Source organism: Pelodiscus sinensis, chromosome 3, assembly GCF_049634645.1.
Source record: "Pelodiscus sinensis isolate JC-2024 chromosome 3, ASM4963464v1, whole genome shotgun sequence".
Taxonomy (NCBI): domain Eukaryota; kingdom Metazoa; phylum Chordata; order Testudines; family Trionychidae; genus Pelodiscus; species Pelodiscus sinensis.
Genome location: NC_134713.1, coordinates 122,811,789 through 122,832,136, shown reverse-complemented (window position 1 = coordinate 122,832,136; position 20,348 = coordinate 122,811,789). Strand labels below are relative to the sequence as shown.

The following is a 20,348-nucleotide window of genomic DNA, read 5'->3' as shown; positions in this document are numbered from 1 at the left end:
TCTTCTCCCATTCCCCACTGCCACTGTCACATCAGTTCCCTGGTTCATTCTAGAGCTAAGCCATCGTTCTGCTGGGAAACGTTCATTTGGCAGAGCCTCTCAGCAACTGTCACGAGAAGTTCAGCAGCACAGGGCCTATGCATCACTTAAGCCCTATTTTGAAGGCTTAAATGGAGCTAAAGAGCATGGTTGCCAGTCCTCTAAGCACTAAAAACAAACTGAACCTCTCTAACCCAGTACTCTCTAGTCCAGCAACATCCACGGTCCGGCATGATTTTAGCTAGCTGCATGTCCATTTCTCATGGATGTGGTCAAGCTTCTCATGGTCCCATAAAATTTGTTTACAGCCACCAGTCCTACCTCTGTGTTCCATGCTGTTATTTAGCTCTAGTTTACCCCTAAATGTCTTCTAAGAGCCCAGTAAGCAGCAGAAGTGATTCTAATGCTACTGGACAATATTGGCCTCCTGTGATTCAGCACCGGTCAGGTCCCGAGGGTGCTGGACTAGAGAGATTCAACCTGTACTAAGTAAGCCCTCCCTCCCCCCAAGTCTTAAGATTGGCTTAAAAATCATTATATAAAAATTAGGTATGGGTTGCTTTTTATTTGACCTCTGAATAATATAGCGTGCCAATGGGTTGTTTTCAAACATTTCTCTGGTATCGTGAGGGCTAGATGTTTACTGGTGTGGTTTGGTTTTTTTTAAAAATGAAAATTGACAGTCATGTAATCACTTAATCGAGCACTACGGCATTGAGGAAAACCCCCACCTAGCTTTCACAAGACTTGTGATAAAAAAATTGCAAGAGTTGAAAACAGAAAGGGGCATGTAAGACGTGGGCTGGCTTTCAACACAGGAGAGTTTTACTCTAATGGAATAGAAAGACAGGTTAGAGAAGATGTTAACAGCAATCTCTTCTGGCCTTGTAGTCTACAAATGTACTGAGCACTTAAGACCCTTTCCAGAGGCTAAACCAGTGGTGTTCAACCCGAGGATCTGGCTGTCTTGAAGAGGTCTCAGCACCCGGCTGGCCGCCATTTTTCTTCCCGGCGTGGCAGATGAGCGGAGCGACATTTAAAGGGGCCACTTTATTTTGCTTAACCAAAATTTTCCCAGGGGTCACGCCGGGAAAAAGGTTGCACACCACTGGGCTAAACACAAATTCTTGCTGTTCCCGATGTAGGGAAAGCAAAAGTTGCATAGACTGCAATTAGCATGGTACTACAGCTTGGAATCACACTGCCTCCCCAATGCTTGCGTTTTATCTTCAAGTGCAGAATCTGTGTACTACATTTAGAAAATGTAGCCAGGCAGATACAGCCACAATCCCAGATTTGAAACATTTCCCCTCACCACCACCACCACGCAGCATAAACGCCAAACTAGGATCTTACTCTTGCAAATGAGCCTCTACCATTTTCATGGACCAAACTAAACCCCCAGGTTGGCAGCCACAAACCATGAAGTATTTCCAGCTAGAATGCTGTGGCTTCAGCCCATCTCTAAATGCCACACAGAAGAAGATTCTGCTAGTGGAGAACACAGACTACTCAAAAGGTGTGGCTTTGCAACCAGTTCTTAAAGATACCAGGCTAGGGTAACCGGATGTCCTATTTCTAAACAGACAGGCCTGTATTTAAGCCCTTCTGCACGTGTCCCTATTTTTTTAAATGGGCAAATTGTCATGTATTTTCCCGTCTCTTCCCTCCCCCCACAACCTCTGGCTGAGCTGGCATCCGGGGAAAGCTCAAAAACCTTTGGCCCAGGGCACTGGCCAGGAGAAGCCAAGCCTTGCATGTGCTAAAGCCCACACAGTGCTGACATGGGGTTTGGAGTAATGGGAAGGAAGCTATTTCCAACTTATGTGCATCTTGACCCTGCAGATACCCAGGAAGGGGTGCTTAGCACCCTTGTCACATGCTGTTCCTGCCCAACATTCTGCTCCAGGGAGCGTAGGGCTGCTCTGTCCCCTAGACACCTTCTCCTGCTGAGCCACCTCTCTGGCCTGATTCACTGAAACCCTGCAGCCAGGATCCCTGGGCCCTGGTGCTCAATGCATCCTTAGGGCTTAATCCCATTCTTCCCATGCTTCACCCAGGGAATAGGAGGCTGCTGAGTTATGTCGATAGCCAGCGCAGTTTGGAGGGGTTAGCTGTCTTTCTACTCTGCCCGGACAGGAAGGGACAAGCTGCTCCTAGCCACAGGGGGACAGGGAGTAGGAGGGAAGAGATGACCTCTGGGAAAACATAAGCCAAGTCATCTCTACCTCACCCCCCTTCGGCTGGAAGCAGCTTCCATTCTTTCCCTCCCACACGGTGCCAAAAGGCTGCTGCTTGCCACATTCTGATGCACAACCTGACAAATCTGTGGAGGGGGCCTCTGACCCTGCATTTCTTCCTCCCCCACTCCCCAACCACACACATGTTGCCTTAAGAAGACGTGGCAGCAGGAGCACCAGGTCTGACCTGTGGGCTCAGCCAAGCCTGGAAGGTGGAGACTGGAGAGCGCTCTGTAGGGACAGTGGGTCAGGTTGATTACCCCCATCCCCATATGAGAGGTGTATGGGAATGTACATGTGCAGCACACAGTCAACCTGTGGAACTCCTTGCCAGAGGATGTCAAAGACCAGGACTTTAACAGGGTTAAAAAAAAACTAGATAAATTAACGGCAGTTAGGTCCATCAATGGCTATTAGCCAGGATGTGTAGTAATGGTGTCCCTAGACTCTGTTTGTCAGAGGCTAGAAATGGATGACAGGAGAGGAATCATGGGATGATTCTCTATTCTATACTCTCCCTCTGGGGCATCTGGCATTGCCCCCTGCCAGAAGACAGGATACTGGGCTAGTTAGACCTTTGGTCTGAGCCAGTATGGCTGTTCTTATGACTTTTCCCTGTGCAAACCTTCAAGGTAAACAAAGAATCAACCTATGCAGTATTTCTTCTTTTTTTAACAGGGGCTCAGTTAACTTGATGCTAATTTGAACATTTGCACTGCATAGTTCTGATTGCCATAGAACTTGCTTGAATAAATCAGAGTAATTTTACCAGGTGTCCTATATTCAGCATAGGAAAATATGGCTACCCTATACCAGATCAGACCCTCTGATAGTGTATATCAGGGTAGCTCCATTGATTTCGGAGTGATAAAGACTAACATTAGTAACAATGATGCAAAATCCCTTTTGGGCACTCTGACCAGAGTGCATCTGTTATATCAGATGTTCTTGCACTAGGGTGTCTGTTACATTGGGGGGTCTATGGAGCATTTAACCCACAGCGGCACTTTTGTCATTATTATTTCTTCTGCAGTAATGCACTAAGGCGATGGCCTCATCGTGCTAAGTTCTGTCCACACAATAAAGAAATTGCAATCTAAATATCTGAGTGCCAACAGTCAGATGCAAACAGAAACAGGAAGCACAAACTACTAAAGTTATTTCCTGCAAATTATAGGACACTGCCTAACAACTCTAGGATATCTAGAAGACTTCTCTCAACCCCTGTCCTGCAAAAATAACCAATACTTTGTGCAACTGCCTTATGCCTTTCCTTGTTAAATATTTCTCTAATGTAAATTCAGTCAGCTAGCTTTGCAGATGCTCCCACGCTAAAAAGGCAGCAAACACATGAGAAGACAGGATTTTAAAAAAAAATCCATAAAACAGGCTGAAGGAAGTCTACAAATACAGGCTTCAGAAGTCAGAAGAAGTCTACCACCCAGGAAAAGACAGCATAGCTGACAGTCTAACCAAGCAGAAACCATGTTATTTTTCATTTTTTCAATGCGGTCATGTCTGATGCAAGCAAGAATTGCTGCTGCACAGATGGTGTGTAATCAGTGTGAGAAGGACTGGTCATTCTTTCTGAGTAACTGACAATATTTAAAAGTTTGAGAATCCCTGGCGTAGCTTGTTACTAAGACTACGGGTTAGGTCACAAGAGATCATGGAATCTGTGACTTCTAAAGACCTCTAAGACATTCTCTACTTCGGCCCCAAAGAAAGAGGGCTGGAGCTCTCAGCTGGTGGCTCTGCAGCTCGCAGCCACCAGGCAATGGGGGACTACAGAGCTCCCAGCTACAGCTGAGGGTCCTCCAGAGAAGGGATGTTAAATTTAGTTGAAACAACTAATTGAGGGGTTGATGGAATTTCCATTGACTAGTTAATAAGCAGGGAGCTGAAGTGGGGTTAGCTCCTGGTCTCAGAAGCTAACCCCCCTGCAGCTCTGCCTTTTAAACGTATTAAGAGCCAGCAGGCTCTTAATACATGTAAAATGCTGAAATACAGCATGGGGGACCCGGAGCGAGCCTGGTTCCCCTTGCTGCGCTTTTGCTTTCTAAATATATTAAGAGCCAGCAGGCTCTTAATACATTTAAAAAGCAGAGGTGCAGCATCTGAAACTGGGCACGAGCCTGGAATCAATGGATTTCTGGCTCGTGCCCGATCCCCGCTATCCCTCTGCCTCCCCTGCGGAGACAGTGCTGGGGAGAGCTGGCTTTTAAGCCGGCTCCCCCCAACACTGGCTCCTGCTCCTCCCACCCGCTGCCTCAGAGAGGTAGCGAGGGGAGAAGCAACTAGTCAAATAGTTGCTATCTGATAAGCTTATGCCTATCAGATAGTCGACTAGTCACTTCTATCCCTACGCCAGCGCTCCCAGGCACTGGGTGTGGTGTGGGAAACATAGGGCATCCAGCTGCTGAATTTGGCAAACCTCAGAAGTTGCTCCAGACACTGTGGGCAGTGGGGGGAACCCCTGACTTCCCAGCCACTTAGTGGTGGGGAGACCCTTGACCTCTCAGCTGCCATAGGGAAAGGACCTTGCAGCTCCTAGTCATTGCAGGTGGAAGGGTGCTGGACCCTCCTTCCTCTCTATTTTCTCAGGGATATTTTTAGGGAAAGTCAGGGACAGGTTATGGGTTGCTGCAATTTTTTGTTTATTGCCCATGACCTGTCTGACTTTTACTAAAGATATTCCTTTCTTTGAAAGGGACATGGCCACGGCTAGAGATGGAATACCAAAAAGGCACTTCATAAGTCTTTCAAATATTTGGCTGCTGTGTGTTGCTCATACGCTCAGAGTTATACTGATTGCCATGTTTGGGGTCAAGTAGGAATTTTTGCCCCCAGTCAGATTGGCAGGAACCTGGCAGGTTTGTTTTTTCTGTTTCTCTACCATACAGGGTGCAGGTGGCTTGCTAGGATTGTCTGAATACAGCTCACTAAAAGCAATTCCTCTGGTACTGTTGCATCATGGTCCTGCCTATTGTCTGTCTGTGGTACATAATAGCGAAGTCTCCTGAGGGCTGTAACACTCCAGTATAATATAGGTTACTGTGTATAGCAAGGTAGAGTTTGGAGGTTTGCGATGTGCAGGATGTCAGACTAGATGATCAGATGGTCCCTTTTGACTCTAAGCGCTCTCTCTCTCAAAGACAGAAATCCATATTTTAAATTTTTTTTCTTTAATCTACTTGGTATCCGACTGCCTCTGTCCTATACAATCAGAGATCAATGCCTCTTACAACAGCCACCTGTTAAGTTTTTGGTCTGCTTTTGCTTCACAAATACAATAACTAGAGCTGTCAATTGAGATGCGTTTACACCTGCAATTAATGCAGAGAAGGATTAATGCGTTATTTAACGCGTTAATCGCAGGCATTAATGCTGTGCTGCCTCTTTGAAGCACCAGTCCGGAGCTTCAAAGGGGCAGCACAACACGGAGCCAGGGATCAGCTGGGGACTCCAGCTGATCCCCGGCTCCTAATGCACTACCCCATGGAAACGCCGGGGTGGCTTTTCCAAGGGGCAGCGCTGCACTGAGCCGGGTTCAGCTGGGGACTCCAGCTGATCCCGGGTTCCTGCAGTGCTGCCCTTTGGAAACACTACCGCAGCGTTTCAAAGGGGCAGTGCATGCGATTAATCACGATTAATTTTTTTAAAATCGCTTGGCAGTCCTAATTTTATACCAATTCAGTAACCTTCCCTGTTCGATGCACAATTTTTTCTTAGCAATGCCATACACAGCGTTCTTTGCTGCAACCCTCTTGTGTATTCCTGTCTGATATGATTTTTCCATCCTCTCAGAGTGCCTCAGCGGACTACAGTTAGGGTTGAAAGGGTAAAGTTACACATGTGAGCTACAGAGCTTACTCAGTCCCCTTCGACGGCACAAACAGTCTAAAGGGCTGAAACAATTCACTTCCCCCCGCTGAGGTCACATTTTCTATCCTGTCAGGGACTCACCTGCTGTGCCTCCAGCTTAAGCGTATCGCACATTGATCAGGAATTGTGCAAGTCTTCTTCCCCTCGACTTGAAAACATGAAGTGTCTGCTTTGTCTGAGCGGCTGTTTACATGGTGGCTGCTTGGACCCCCCTGCAGACAGGGCTTCTACCACCCCACATTGCTGCATCTATATCAGAGGCAGCAATGCAGAGTGGTAAGGCAGCCGGTCTGTGTGGAGAGCTGGTTTTTAAACTGGCCCTCCTCACGGGGTAACAGGGGCTCCCCAGGAGTGGGGTCGGAGCACACTGGCAGACACCCCACCCCCAGGGACTATAACATAGTTGAGAAACTGATAAGAATTCATTCCGTTACATGACTATTCAATTACCTGCTATCTAACATCCCTAACTCCCACTCCTTACCCTGTAGGTACAAACTGATCAACTACAGCTTTTTATTGCTAATGAACACAATTTCTGTTGAACTGTCATACAAGAATGAACACAGTTGTGTTCATTTTATCAATAAAAGCATGTGAAATCTATGCCACGTCTGAGGAAGTAGATGTGGAAGGCCAGGGGTTGGACCAATGCTTTAGTTAATACACTATTCACACATGGCTTCAGTTTTCCTGGTCTTCCCCTTAGGAAGGTGCCAGACACCACTACTGTGTGGATTCCTTGTGCCTGTTCTCTTCCCACCCACTCAAGTTATACAGTAGACAGAAGGTCCACTGTTTAACCTGTAATTTGGGGTGAGGAGACTAAGTGGATCTAACCATCCTTGAAATATGAAACGGGAATGATATATTTGTCTCTGCAGTAGGATGCTCTCCCTGAGATGAATGCCAGCCCACGAGAAACTGAAACAGATTTGACTTGTGCTTGCAAGCTGTTCTCTATTTTAATGTGTTCTGCTCTGACAATATTACCAGAGGAACAAGTTAACCCCAGAAGAAATATTTGACTATATGGAATGTCTTCATTAGTTGGCTTTGATGCCCTGTGCCAAAGGTCCCTAACCATATTTCCACAATAACCACTCAGTCACTGTGGGTTCTGAGTGCAGAAAAGACCGATCCTGCAACAGGTCTTCTATGGGAATCCCACTACACCCATAGTTAGCATTCCTTTGAGGCATGCTTCATACTGGGGAATCCGTATTTGGGCACAATTCTTTGTGCTCCTACTGAATTTGGTGGGATGTTGAGCAAAACAATTCAAAAGCAAACAATTCCGCTGTGTAGGAAAGCTTAACAAGGAGATCTTGCACGATCTCAAAATAAAAAAGGAGTCATATAAAAAATGGAAACTAGGACAACTAACAAAGGATGAATATAGGCAAGCAACACGGGAATGCAGGGGCAAGATTAGAAAGGCAAAGGCACAAAATGAGATCAAACTAGCTACAGGCATAAAGGGAAACAAGAAGACTTTTTATAAATACATTAAAAGCAAGAGGAAGACCAAGGACAGGGTAGGCCCACTGCTTAGTGAGGAGGGAGAAGCAGTAACAGGAAACTTGGAAATGGCGGAGATGCTCAATGACTTCTTTGTTTCGGTCTTCACCGAGAAGTCTGGAGGTATGCCTAACGTAGTGAATACAAGCAGAGAGAGGGTAGGTTTAGAAGATAGGATTCACAAAGAACAAGTTAAAAGTCACTTAGGAAAGTTAGATGTCAGCAAGTCACCAGGTCCTGATGAAATGCATCCCAGGATACTCAAGGAGCTGATAGAGGAGGTATCTGAGCCTTTAGCTATGATCTTTGAAAAATCATGGCAGACAGGGGAGATTCCAGAAGACTGGAAAAGGGCAAATATTGTGCCCATCTATAAAAAGGGGAATAAGAACAACCCAGGAAACTACAGACCGGTCAGTTTAACGTCTGTCCCAGGGAAGATAATGGAGCAGGTAATTAAGGAAATCCTATGCAAACACTTGGAAGGTAATAAAGTGATAGGGAAGAGCCAGCATGGGTTTGTGAAGAACAAGTCATGCCAAACTAATCTGATAGCTTTCTTTGATAAGATAACGAGCCTTGTGGATAAGGGAGAAGCGGTGGATGTCATATACCTAGACTTTAGTAAGGCATTTGATACGGTCTCGCATGATATTCTTATTGATAAACTAGGCAAATATAACTTAGATAGGGCCACGATAAGGTGGGTGCATAATTGGCTGGATAACCGTAGTCAGAGTTGTTGTTAACGGTTCTAAATCCTGCTGGAAAGGGATAACAAGTGGAGTTCCTCAAGGGTCTGTTTTGGGACCCGTACTGTTCAATATCTTCATCAATGATGTAGATATTGGGATAGAGAGTACGCTTATTAAGTTTGCAGATGATACCAAACTGGGTGGGGTTGCGACTTCTTTGGAGGATAGGGACATAATTCAAAATGACCTTAGCAAGTTAGAGAAATGGTCAGAGGTAAACAGGATGAGGTTTAATAAAGAGAAATGCAAAGTGCTCCACTTAGGAAGGAACAATCAGTTCCATACATACAAGATGGGAAGCGACTGTCTAGGAAGGAGCATGGCAGAAAGGGATCTAGGGGTCATAGTGGACCACAAGTTGAATATGAGTCAACAGTATGATGCTGTTGCCAAAAAAGCAAATATGATTCTAGGTTGTATCAACAGGTGTGTTGTAAGCAAAACTCGTGAAGTCATTCTGCCGCTCTACTCTGCACTAGTTAGGCCTCAGCTGGAGTACTGTGTCCAGTTCTGGGCGCCACATTTCAAGAAAGATGTGGAGAAATTGGAAAGGGTACAGAGAAGAGCAACAAGAATGATTAAAGGTCTAGAGAACAAGACCTATGAAGCCAGGCTTCATGAACTGGGCTTGTTTAGTTTGGAAAAAAGAAGATTAAGGGGGGACATGATAGCAGTTTTCAAATATCTAAAAGGGTGTCACAAGGAGGAAGGAGAAAATTTGTTCCTCTTGGTTTCTGAGGACAGGACAAGGAGTAATGGGCTTAAAGTGCAGCAGGGGAGGTTTAGATTGGACATTAGGAAAAAATTCCTAACTGTCAGGGTGGTCAAATATTGGAATAAATTGCCAAGGGAGGTGGTGGAATCTCCCTCTCTGGAGATATTTAAGAACAGGTTAGATAGACATCTGTCAGGGATGGTGTAGGTGGAGCTTGGTCCTGCCTTGAGGGCGGGGGGCTGGACTCGATGACCTCTTGAGGTCCCTTCCAGTCCTATTATTCTATGATTCTATGGAAAGAAAAACTTCAACTGAGTGACTCCTAGCTTTTCAATTCTGTGCCACCTAGGCAAGTACTCTGTGACCAAAGTCTATACATAGAGCCCTGTGCGGCTCTAAACTAGTTTCCGTCTCTGCAAAAATGATCTGCGGATTTCTGCATCCACAGCCGCAGCTACCCGTAGATAAAAAACAGATATCTGCAGTAGGGATGTAATAGTAGTCGATTAACTGATAAGCAAAAGCTTATAGGTTAATGCTACAGACCAGTGTTTCTGAAAGTGTGCTGCGAAATCACTTTGAGAAGCACATTAACTGGCTGCCCTGGTTTATTTACTGGCGCTGCAGCCACGGAGCCTTGCGGCTCCCATTGGCTCCGTTTCGTCCTTTACAGTCAAAGGGAGCCACGAGAAGTCCTTGGCTGCAAAGGAGGAAACTGAGCCAACGGGAGCCGCGAGGCTCCGTGGCCACGGCGCCAGTAAATAAACTGGAGCAGCCAGTTAATGTATTTCTTAAAGTGATTTCACGGCACACTTTCAGAAACACTGCTCTAGACTACACATTTTCCTCCCCAGTAAATTTTTAAGCAGGCTGGCCAGCAGCCCAGCTCAGGTCCAGGACCCAGTGCTAGCCGGGACTACCCTCCTGCAGCTCTGCATTTAAAGTGTATTAGGAGCCAGGTGGGCAGGCAGTGTGGCTCAGTTCTGGCTCGTGCTAGGTCCCTCGCCCCCAGACAGGGTCTGCCCAGGGACTATAGAATAGTCAAACTATTAGAATTCATGAGGTTAATAGACTATTCAATTAACCGATATTTAACATCCCTGATCTGCAGGTTTGTAGGGCTCTATCTATACAGAATAACTAAGCTAATCAGTGATTGGGATCCTCATTAGTCTCTCCCACCACAAGGTGGTTCTCTACCCTGCAGTCCAAGTTTGGGACTTACTGACAGGGCAGAGCATTCATTGCATTGCTGTTTCGTATACTGTTCCTGTATTCTTCAGAGAGAGGACTGCACTTCCCAAAACTGCTCATCCACCACCTTTAAATAATCACTTCATTTACTTTAAATTGGAAGTGGGAGAGAGGGGTCATTTGGCCAGCTGCAAGAGATCAGTCTGGCAGTCAACAGGCTTCTCCTATATAATAGGCTACAGATGTATTGCAAAGAAAAGCCCTTGATCTGCAGTGTTCACCAACTTTTGCACATTAAGTATGAAATACCAACGCTTGGTCATTTTCAGAGCAGAAAAGTTAACGAGCATTTTGCTGCTGAATCTGAACATGAATAATGCAAAGTGAGGGCAGGGAAATGACAGTTACATTGCATTACATTTTAAGATCAGCAAGATTGTCTTGCATTGGAAACACTTATTAAAAATGGATGGAGAGATCTGCTCTAGGCCCATTAAAACCTTCAGAAGCACATATTTAGATTACATAAGGTCATTGTAGACAATACTGAATTTTTTTTTAAGTAATGGTGTGGATTATGCTCACCATAAAATCTTATTTAGACCATCCTATAGACACTTCAGATGCATTCACCAGTATTCTACAAGCTCTATATACACATTTTTTATCTAAAAAACATACACAGGAAAATATTAGTTTTCCCCAAAAGTGAATGCAAAATTTCCTACAACTATTCATACTTATGAACCCTAAAATTATTTCAAAGTCAAATTACTCTGATGGAACAAATACGCAAGATACCATTGAAGTCAGAGGCGTTGCAGCCGTATTCACAAGCAGAGAGCTATTTGGGCCAAATTCTATAGCAGAATCTGGCATAGATGAATAAATTATGCTCAGCGTTGGTTTCACCTCTTACAGTCGCTCACCCAGAATTTCAGGGCTTTTTGAAGATTCAGACCAAAAATGCCATCCTTATTATAAGCCTTTATGGATATGATGCAGTCTACCTAGAGGGCTCTCCCTCTCTCTCCTTCCCCCATGCTCCTCTCACACAATCTTCCTCTCGGCCTTTCCATGTGATCTCTCTCTCTCTGACTCTCTTGCCTTCTGCACAGTCTTCCTGTATCTTTCTGCTTCGAGATTCTGTTCTTAAAGTCTGAACTAAAAATCGTTCTCTGGTCCCTTCAGCTATGTCCCTCCCTCCCAGTGCACCTCTTTCAGATACTATTAACTCTTATAAAATACAGTAAAACCTGTGTTGTCCAGCATGCTAGGGGATTAGGGCGTTCTGGTTATCTGAGTGTCCCATCAACCTAGGAAAAACCAATGGACAATAATAGTAAAACTCAAGTTTTTAATATTAGTAGTTTTGTAGTGTGAGGCAGTTGGTCTCACATTTCTATTTTGAGTTAAAGATGATTAGTACTACTTAAATAAATTGTTAAGCCAATCATGGTAAACCAAGCCAGGTCTGTGCACCTGAAGATGTGACAGTATTGTGGCTGGGGGAAATGCTGGTTTATAATGTTTTGTGGTTAACAGAGTGCCGGATAACAAAGGTTTCACTGTACATTGGAATACAAGCTATATGAATGACTTCATACTAACAAAATGTTGTATTGTGAGGTTCACTAGAGACTAGATGGAAGGAGCTAAATACATTTTCCTTATTATTTGAAAGGAGTTAAATTCATTTTTTGTTTATATAAAACCAGTGCCAAGAGAAACCAACGAAGACTAAAGCTGTATTGTATGAGACACTATACAAACACATCACTATGCAAATGTAACCTTCATCCTTACAACTGGAGACTGGTTCATTAGCCCTCTGCACAAAATCATCTTTCCCCCTCCTCAGCTAATCCAACCTCAGCAAATATTGTTTAGTTACGTTAAGAATGGAAGCTAAGTTTAATGATTGCATAATCAAGGAGACAAATTGCACTTCTCAGATGTGCTTATGCTGCTGCTCTGAATAATGTAATTTGAATGGACATGGCCCGATGTAATATCATATTTGTAAGGAAATAAAGCGGCTTTAATGCACACCTATAAATAATCCTTTTCATACTTTTTTTTGTTGCCCATTGGTGAACAGAAAAAGTGAAGGGAAAGTTCTTAAGTGAAATCTCTAATGCTCACCAACCTGCTTATTCAACATTGAGCTGCAGATGAAACTAATAACTGGCAAACTCCCAAAAGTCCAGTTCATTGCAAAAATCAAAAGCTATCCTTTGCTTTCTGACATGCATATTTAGAGTATTCTATGCTGCTGCATGCAATCCTGATATTCATCTTTCCAGCAAAAGTGATCTTTTGCATACAGGGGTCAAGTCACACCTGACAACCACTTTGCAACAAATGAATATCTCCTATAATCTGGCTTTTAGAAAATATTCTGCCCCACCATAAATATAGGTTAAAGAAGAATATTTAAAGCTTGTTTAAATCTCTTCAAAGTCATTAGAAAACATGGTTTTAGCATGACTGCTCTCTAACAGTTCTCTCTTCTACTTAGAAAAGTGCCTTCAAAAGTCAGTGCAAAACTAGAGTTATGTGCTACACACCATACTTTGTCTGCTGGGGGTGTCTCGATCATAATTTTCAAGGGGGGGGGGAGAACCTCTAGTGTATCGTTTTACTAACATCTTTGGGCAAGTACATATAGAGCAATAGTGTGCAGGGACAAAGGAGAAGTTGCCATCAATGCTAGCCTATCTTCTGATTTCTACAGTAACATTTCTTGTTCCTCCCTCAAAATGTTCTGCTGTTACTACCACTGATTCAGCTCCACACTGGCAGCCACCATAGAAGGGCTAGTTTAGACCCTGTGCCAGCAGCCAGTATTAATAGGAGAGATGTGAAAAGTTAACCGGCAATAGGGATGTTAGATAGCAATTGACTGAATAGTCATGTAACCGCACAAAATATTTGTGGTTACATGACTATTTGATAATCCCAAAATATTTTCGGTTCCATGACTGTGCTACTGGCTCCACTCCCCAGGGAACCTCCTGCCACCCTGCGCTGCCGCCTCTGTATCAGATGCAGCAGCATGGGGTGGCAGCAGCCTCTGTCCACAGCAGGCCTGAGCTCCCCACAGACAGAAGCTGCTCCATGGCAGCCACCCCTGCCCCGATAGAGGCAGCAGCACGGGGGAGGAGGCAGGGGTCTCCACAGAGCCAGCATGCAAGGAGAGCTGGCTTAAAAGCTGGCTCCCCCCCACATACATCAGCTCCCGCCTGCCCCCCTCAGTCTCCTCGCTCTTGCCTCTCTATCCAAGGCAACACTGCTGGTGGGGATGGCTCCATGGATCTGGTGAGCCGGCTTAAAAGCCAGCTCCCGCCAACACTGGCTCCCGCTCCCTGTTCTTTGTTGCCTCTAATACAGAGGCAACAACAGGGGAAAATGCATGTAGTTGATAAGATTAACTGATAAACGGAGGCTTATTGGTTAATAGTGTACTACACACTGACATCCCTAACTGGTAAGCATTACTCTGAATGGGTGATGCTTACCAGGTCTGGTTAACCAGTAGGGGCTGGAGTAGCTCCCCACCCATCGTGGGCAGGGGGCTGCTCCAGCCCTATAGGGCCTGCCACAGACAGGAGCTGCTCAGGGAATCCGGAGGCAGGGGTGATCCAGAGGGGCAGGGTTTTGCCTGTCTTGAGAGTGGGCAAAATAGCAATAGCTTCACCTGATAGGGGAAGAGCTGAGATCCTCCCCTGTGTATCATGGGGACTTGCCAGTGGCAGAGGGCCACCATGGCATGCAAACAGCCTGCTTGAGTGCCCTACTGCGCCAATGGCCAGGAGCCACCTATGCGGTAAGCATCTCCCAGCCAGAGCCTGCACCTTGCACCCCAACCCATGTTCCAGGTCACAACTCCCTTCCAGACTCTGTCCCCCTCCTGCATTCATGCCTCAGGTCAGAATTCCCCCTTGTATCCAGACTCTCTCCCAGATACTGCCTCCTCTGCACCAAGTCAGAATCCCCTCCTGCACCAAACTCCCTCCCAGACCCCACATCTCCTCCTACATCCCTATCCCTGCCTGGAGCTCTCTCCTACACCCGAACTCTAACCCAGAGCCCCACCTCCCATTAATAGAATAGAGAGTGTAGTCTGTGACCACTTCCAAAATTCTTGGAGTGGCACCCCTGCAAAAAAATTGTCCCTCCCTGTACTAAGTAATGAAGTCAATGGGAGCCATTGGTGCTCATCAACTCTAGTATGTGTGTTTTCCTTATGGTAACCAAAGTAGCTGCAGCTTTTACAGAAGACACATTGTGGTAGTTTCCATTGCTTGGAATTACAGAATTAATTAAATCTGGAACTGCTCTTGCTCATGACTCGCGTATGAAAGAACAATATTTTAAGTATATCAGAAGCAGGAAGCCTTCTAAGCAATTATAGGAATTGCGGGATGATTGAAATGCTACAGAAGCATCCAAGGAAGACAAGGCTGTGGTGGGGAAGCTAAGTGAATTCTTTGTATCAGTCTTTGCTGCAGACAATGAGGGGAAGGTTCCTATCCTTGAGCCAGTCTTTTTATGTGAGAAAACTAAGGAACTGTCCCAGACTGAGGTGTCAATAGAGGGGTTTTTGGAATAAATGGATATATTAAACAGCAATAAGTCACCAGGACCAGATGGCATTTACTCAAGAGTTCTAAATTAACTCAAATATGAAAATGCAGAATTACTAAATGTGGTATGTAATCTATCACTTAAAATTAGCCTTCACACTAGAATACAGTTAGATACCTAATGTAACTCTGATTAATTTAAAAAAGGCTCCAGAAGTGATCCTGGCAATTACAAACCAGTAAGCCTAACTTCAGAATCAGGCAAAGCAGCTGAAACAAGGGATGTTAGTGACTAGCTGGATAATGTTTAACCAATAAGCTATTGCTTATCAGTTGATGGTCTCAGTTAACTTCAACAACCCCACCTCACACCAGTGCTGTGCATTTAAAACAGACTGGAAGGTTGGCTCAGTCCCAGACCGTCGGTCCAAGTTTACTGAAGAGCACACAGGGAAACTGTCGGCCGCCCCATGCTGCTACCTCTGATACAGCAGCAGCAGCGGGGGGCAACAGATGGGAGCCAGTCCATGTGGGAACCAATTTAAAAGTCAGCTCCTGCCTGCCACCTTGATCTGCTACCTCTGTACAAGAGGCAGTAGTGCAGGGCAGCAGCAGTCCCTGTCTGCAGGGGGTCCGAGCTCCCCATGGCCAAGGCTGCTCCAACATCCCATGGAGCAGCCTGTGTCTGGGGGGAGCTTGGGCCCCTGTGGATAGGAGCTGCTGCCGCAGAGCAGCTGCCGTCTGAGGAGAGCCATCTGAGGAAGTGGCTTTTGCCCACAAAAGCTCATGGTACTATCAAGATATTTGTTAGTCTCTAAAGTGCTACAGGACTACTTTTTTTTTTTAAGTTACAGACTAACATCTACCCCTCTGAGACTTATCCCTACTTTAAAAAAAAATGAAACAAAGGATAGGAATAAGTTATCAGTTTTCACAGTGAAGTGAGGTAAATAGCAAGATCCCACAGTGTTGTTCAGCATATTCATAAATACTCTGGAAAAAGAGAAACAGGGAGTTGGCAAAGTTTACATGATACAAAATTACTCAAGATAGCTAAGTCCAAAGATGATTGAAGAGTTACAAAGGGATCTCACACAACTGGGTGATTGGTCAAGAAATTGGCAGATGAAATTCAGTGCTGATAAATGCACAACAGAAAACATAATTCCATCTATACATACAAAATTAGCTGTTACCACTCAAATAGATCTTGGGAGTTATTGTGACAATTCTCTGAAAACAGCCTCTCAATGTGCATCAGCAGCCAAAAAAGCAAACAATGTTAGGCACCATTAGGAAAGTGCAAGAAGACAAATATAATATCACTATATAAATCCATGGTATGCCACTGCATGCAGTTCTTGTCACCCCATCTAAAAATGGGATATTAGAACTGGAAGAGAACACACAGAATAGGAACAAAATGATTGGGGTATGGACAAGCTTCCATATGTGATTAAATAGACTGGTACTGATCAGATGACTTGGGGGGTTATGATAGAGTTCTATAAAACCATGAATGGCATGGAGGAAAAGTGAATAAGGAAGGGTTATTTACCCTTACACAACACAAGAATCAGGGGTCACCCAATAAAATTAATAGGCAGCAGGTTTAACAAACTTAAGGAAGTACTTCACACTACAGAGTCAATCGGTGGAACTCATTGCTAGGGGAGGCTGTGAAGGTCAAAAGCATAACGGGGTTCAATAAAGAACTAGATAAGTTCATGGAGGACAGGTCCATCAATGGCTATGAGCCAAGATGGTTAGGAATGCAAACCCATGCTCTGGGTATCCCTAAAGTTTTGATTGTCAGAAGCTGCAACTGAATGACAAGTGATAGATCACTCAATATATTTCACTGTACTATTTGCTTCTGAAGCATTTGGCAGCAGCCATTATTGGAAGACATGATACTGGGCTAGATGAACGGACCTGGGCTGGTACCAAGTTTTTGCTAAAGCTAAACACTATTATAGATACGGTATACAGTTCAGGCCTCAAACAGAATAGGAGGCAGCAGAAATCTCTCATCTTTATTACCAACTCTACTTGTTCTAAAAACTTATGCATTTACTTCTCTCACACAAATAAAAATCCTTTATTTCTAAGAAAATCTGAACTTATGAACTAATAGGTCATCAACTTTAAATTTTTCAAAGAACCAATTAAAATGTTAATCCCCTCTCTATATTAAATGCATATCACTGCTTGAAAGTTACACAAGTTTATACACCAGAAAAAGCAAAGAAATTAAATGGTAAATTATTTCATCCTTATTTAACTCCATGAAACCAACAGTCCAAACCTTGTCCTCGGATATGACTAAGAATGTTTGGATTCCAGAGTATCCATTAGAGTTCTCTTTAAAGGGCCACAGAGTTTTATATTAGCAGTAGAGATTCCCAAGGCTACATTGTATAACCTGCCCTGTTGTTCTGAGGACAGGAAAATTATCAGAGAAAAAAGTAAAAGAACAAGTGCTCATGCTCAATCACATCCTGCCCTCCTCAGGTCTCCTTAGACCCCATTTCATCTAAGTCCAAGCAATTCCCCAATTACTGCATGAATACCAGTCATGCCTTATCATGACTAAGGGATGAAAAATTCCAGTGCTCTAAAAGAGGGGAGCTATCCTTTATCATAATGAAATCAAATAAGGCTTCCAGACGGTGCACAGGGGAGAGATTGATCTGCTCCTTGCTGAACGGCAATGATTGAGTAGCCAGCCAGCCCTGGCTGCCCCTCCTATGCAGATGAACCGAGCTCTCCCTCGCCCCGAGAAGGGGCTGGTCTCTCCCTAGCGACTTACATGCATAGCAGCATCCGCCCTCGGAGCGATATGTTTAACGAAGCCAAAAGGCAGGCAAGTTAGGTGGCAGACCGCACTCTCTCCAACTAACCCGAGAGATCCAGCCTCCCCTTCCAGGGAGGTTTCGTGCGCCAGGGGCTGAGCTAGTCAGCCGGTTTCTCGTGCACACTGCTAAGCCCGTTAGAGTCAGTGCCCTGGGCATCTAGGGCCAAGCGCTGGGTACTAACCGCGGGAGGAGGCTGAGCCCTGTAGACCTGCACAGGGCTGCGCGATCGGAGCCCTCCTGCAAGTAGCCGCCTTCCCTGCCTCTGCCTAAATTGCAGAAGTGCCTTCCCTGCCCCCTCCCCCGCCGCAAGCTGCAGCCCTGTCCCTCTGCGCTCCGCTCCCCCAGCCACTGGCCTCCGGACACCCCCTGCCGGCGGGGCGTGGGAGAGGACTCCCCCCCCCCCTCCTCCCACCGCGCTCCCCAGCCCCCCTGTTACCGAAGCTATCCTTGAAGTCTGGGGGTGGGGCGTCTCGTAGGGTCGAGGTCCAGTCCCCCGCCTCCTCCTCCTCCTCCGGGGGGCCGGGGCAAGCTTCCGCCGAGCTGCAGCCCCCGGGAGCCTGCTGCCGCCGCTCCGCCGCAGCCCTGGGGACACGGCGCCCCCTGCCCCGCGGGCCGGGCCCTTCCTCCATCGCCAGCTGCTCCTCGTCCTCGTCCTGGGAGGAGGCGGAGCGGGAGTCGGCCGAGGTGCTGTAGAAGGGGTTCCCGCTGCTGTCCTGGCCCGACTCCCCGAACACGTCGTCGGAGATCTGCAGGCTCTCGTAGCGGGAGCGGGCCGCCTCCAGCAGGGACAGCGCCTTCCGCCGCGGCCCCCCGCCGCCGCCGCCCTCCGCCATCATCGCCGCCGCCGCCGCCGCCGCCGGCAGCAGCAGCCCCCGCTCCCCGCGGCCCGGCTCCGCCGCCTCGCCCGGCCGTAGGCAGCAGCCCAGCAGCGAAAGCGGCTCGGACAGCGAGGCAGGGAGGCAGGGAGTGGCAGAGCCGCCGCCGCCACCCAGCCCTGCCTCCCTCTGCCGCCCGCGCAACCCGCCCCTGTGAGTGTGCAGGGACATGGGGGGAAGGAGCCAGCTCAGCATCTCCAAATACCACAGCCAGCCAATTATAGCCGCAGTCTTCACCCAAGAGGTGGGGTTATATGGCCGCCCCGGCCGGCCTGCGCCCGCCCACGCCCCACCCCAAAGGGGCGGGCCTCGGCGCATTTAAAATCACAGAGCCCTGTTGGGAGAGCCACGCCGGGAGCCCTGCTGCGCCTCAGGCGCGGTGAGACCCTCCTGTCATGTGGCGGGAGGGAGGCAGGTTTGCCGCTGGAGGAGCCCTCTGGCGCTGCGCTTCGCTCCCGCGGCGCAGGGAGCTGTCCGCGGGCTGGGGTGCTGAAGCCCACCTCCCTGCGAGCCCCACCCGCAGCCTGCACATCTCACTCGCGCCTTGAGACTTCCCAGCGAGGCTCGGGAGAGACCAGCGGGTGGCAGTGCTTGTTGCATAATGGCTGAGCGCCGGGAAGGGGCCGGTGGCAAGCAACAGGAACCAGGGGGAGAGGCAAGGACACAGAAACGCACACCGGCCCCTCAGCCGAATTCAGGTGTGGGAGGCTCGTAGAGACCGCTATCCCGTCACACCATCTTCGTCCAGATTAGCATGTTCAGTCCGTTCCCTTTGCATTCCTCTCTAGCGAAGCTCTGCCAAATCAGTTTCATCTTGATGAGAGCTACCTCCATGAAAAATAAGTACAATCCTCCTACCGGGCCTGGGAAAAAATGAGGAGGGGAAGGGGCACACTCTATAGGTTGCTCATGTGGGTACTTCTGTAGTTTTAGCTGTGTTCCAATGCTACCATTTTGTACTAAAATATTTCCCAATAAAATATTTTATTGGATGGCAGTACAATCTGTACTGGTTGTGTTACAATTTAGTGTAGTAAAATAATACATTCTGCGCTGGGCACTAATACAAGAAATACTACAAAACTAGCTTGTAACTAAGGTCTAATACAACAAATGGTTGTAAAGGAATACTATGCACAACCAATATATGGGGCCTGATCCACCTCTTATTGAAGTTAATGAAAGGATTCCCACTGAATTCAATTAGATTTGGATCCTGGCCATGGTGACTCAAAACCAGCTCATCATGATCTCCCTTGTGAGTTCACACTGTTACCAGTTTTGCAACATCATAGATTTACTTTTTCGTTGATTCAAAAACAGCTGAGATTCATATTCACAGAGTTCACAGGAACTAACTGTCTTGCACAATAGAAAGACCATTGAAGAAGTAACCCTGTAAGCAAGGGCTTGACTCTGTGGGTATGTTAACATTGCAGTTGGGAACAAGCCTCCCATCCTGCATTGCCAGATTCATGCTCATTGGGCTACCTAGTACACTTAAAATAGTAGTGTGGTTATTGAGTTTTTTGCAATCACTTGACCTAGCCACCTGAGATCAAGCTAAAGGGATAGGGTGGCCTTGAGTTTGGGAGAGCTAGTGCTCTGACCCAATCCAGCAAAGCACCTAAACATGTATAGTCTGAAGCATGTATAGTCTAATCCATTGACTCGAGA

The 20,348-nt window shown here is 46.5% G+C and overlaps 1 protein-coding gene across 4 annotated transcripts in view; it reads right to left on the bottom strand.

Annotated features, from left to right (window-relative positions):
- Positions 1 to 18,900, bottom strand: part of PGBD5 (piggyBac transposable element derived 5) — a 110,048-nt gene extending 91,148 nt beyond the window's left edge. For 3 of the 4 annotated variants that reach the window (XM_075924716.1, XM_075924718.1, XM_075924719.1), the window contains exon 1: positions 18,233 to 18,900. In XM_075924716.1, the coding sequence (XP_075780831.1) occupies positions 18,233 to 18,866 (634 nt within the window). In that variant the 5' untranslated portion in view covers positions 18,867 to 18,900. The remainder of the gene's footprint in view (positions 1 to 18,232) is intronic. The other variant, XM_075924717.1, reaches the window with a different exon arrangement.
- Between the last annotated feature and the right edge of the window lie 1,448 nt (positions 18,901 to 20,348).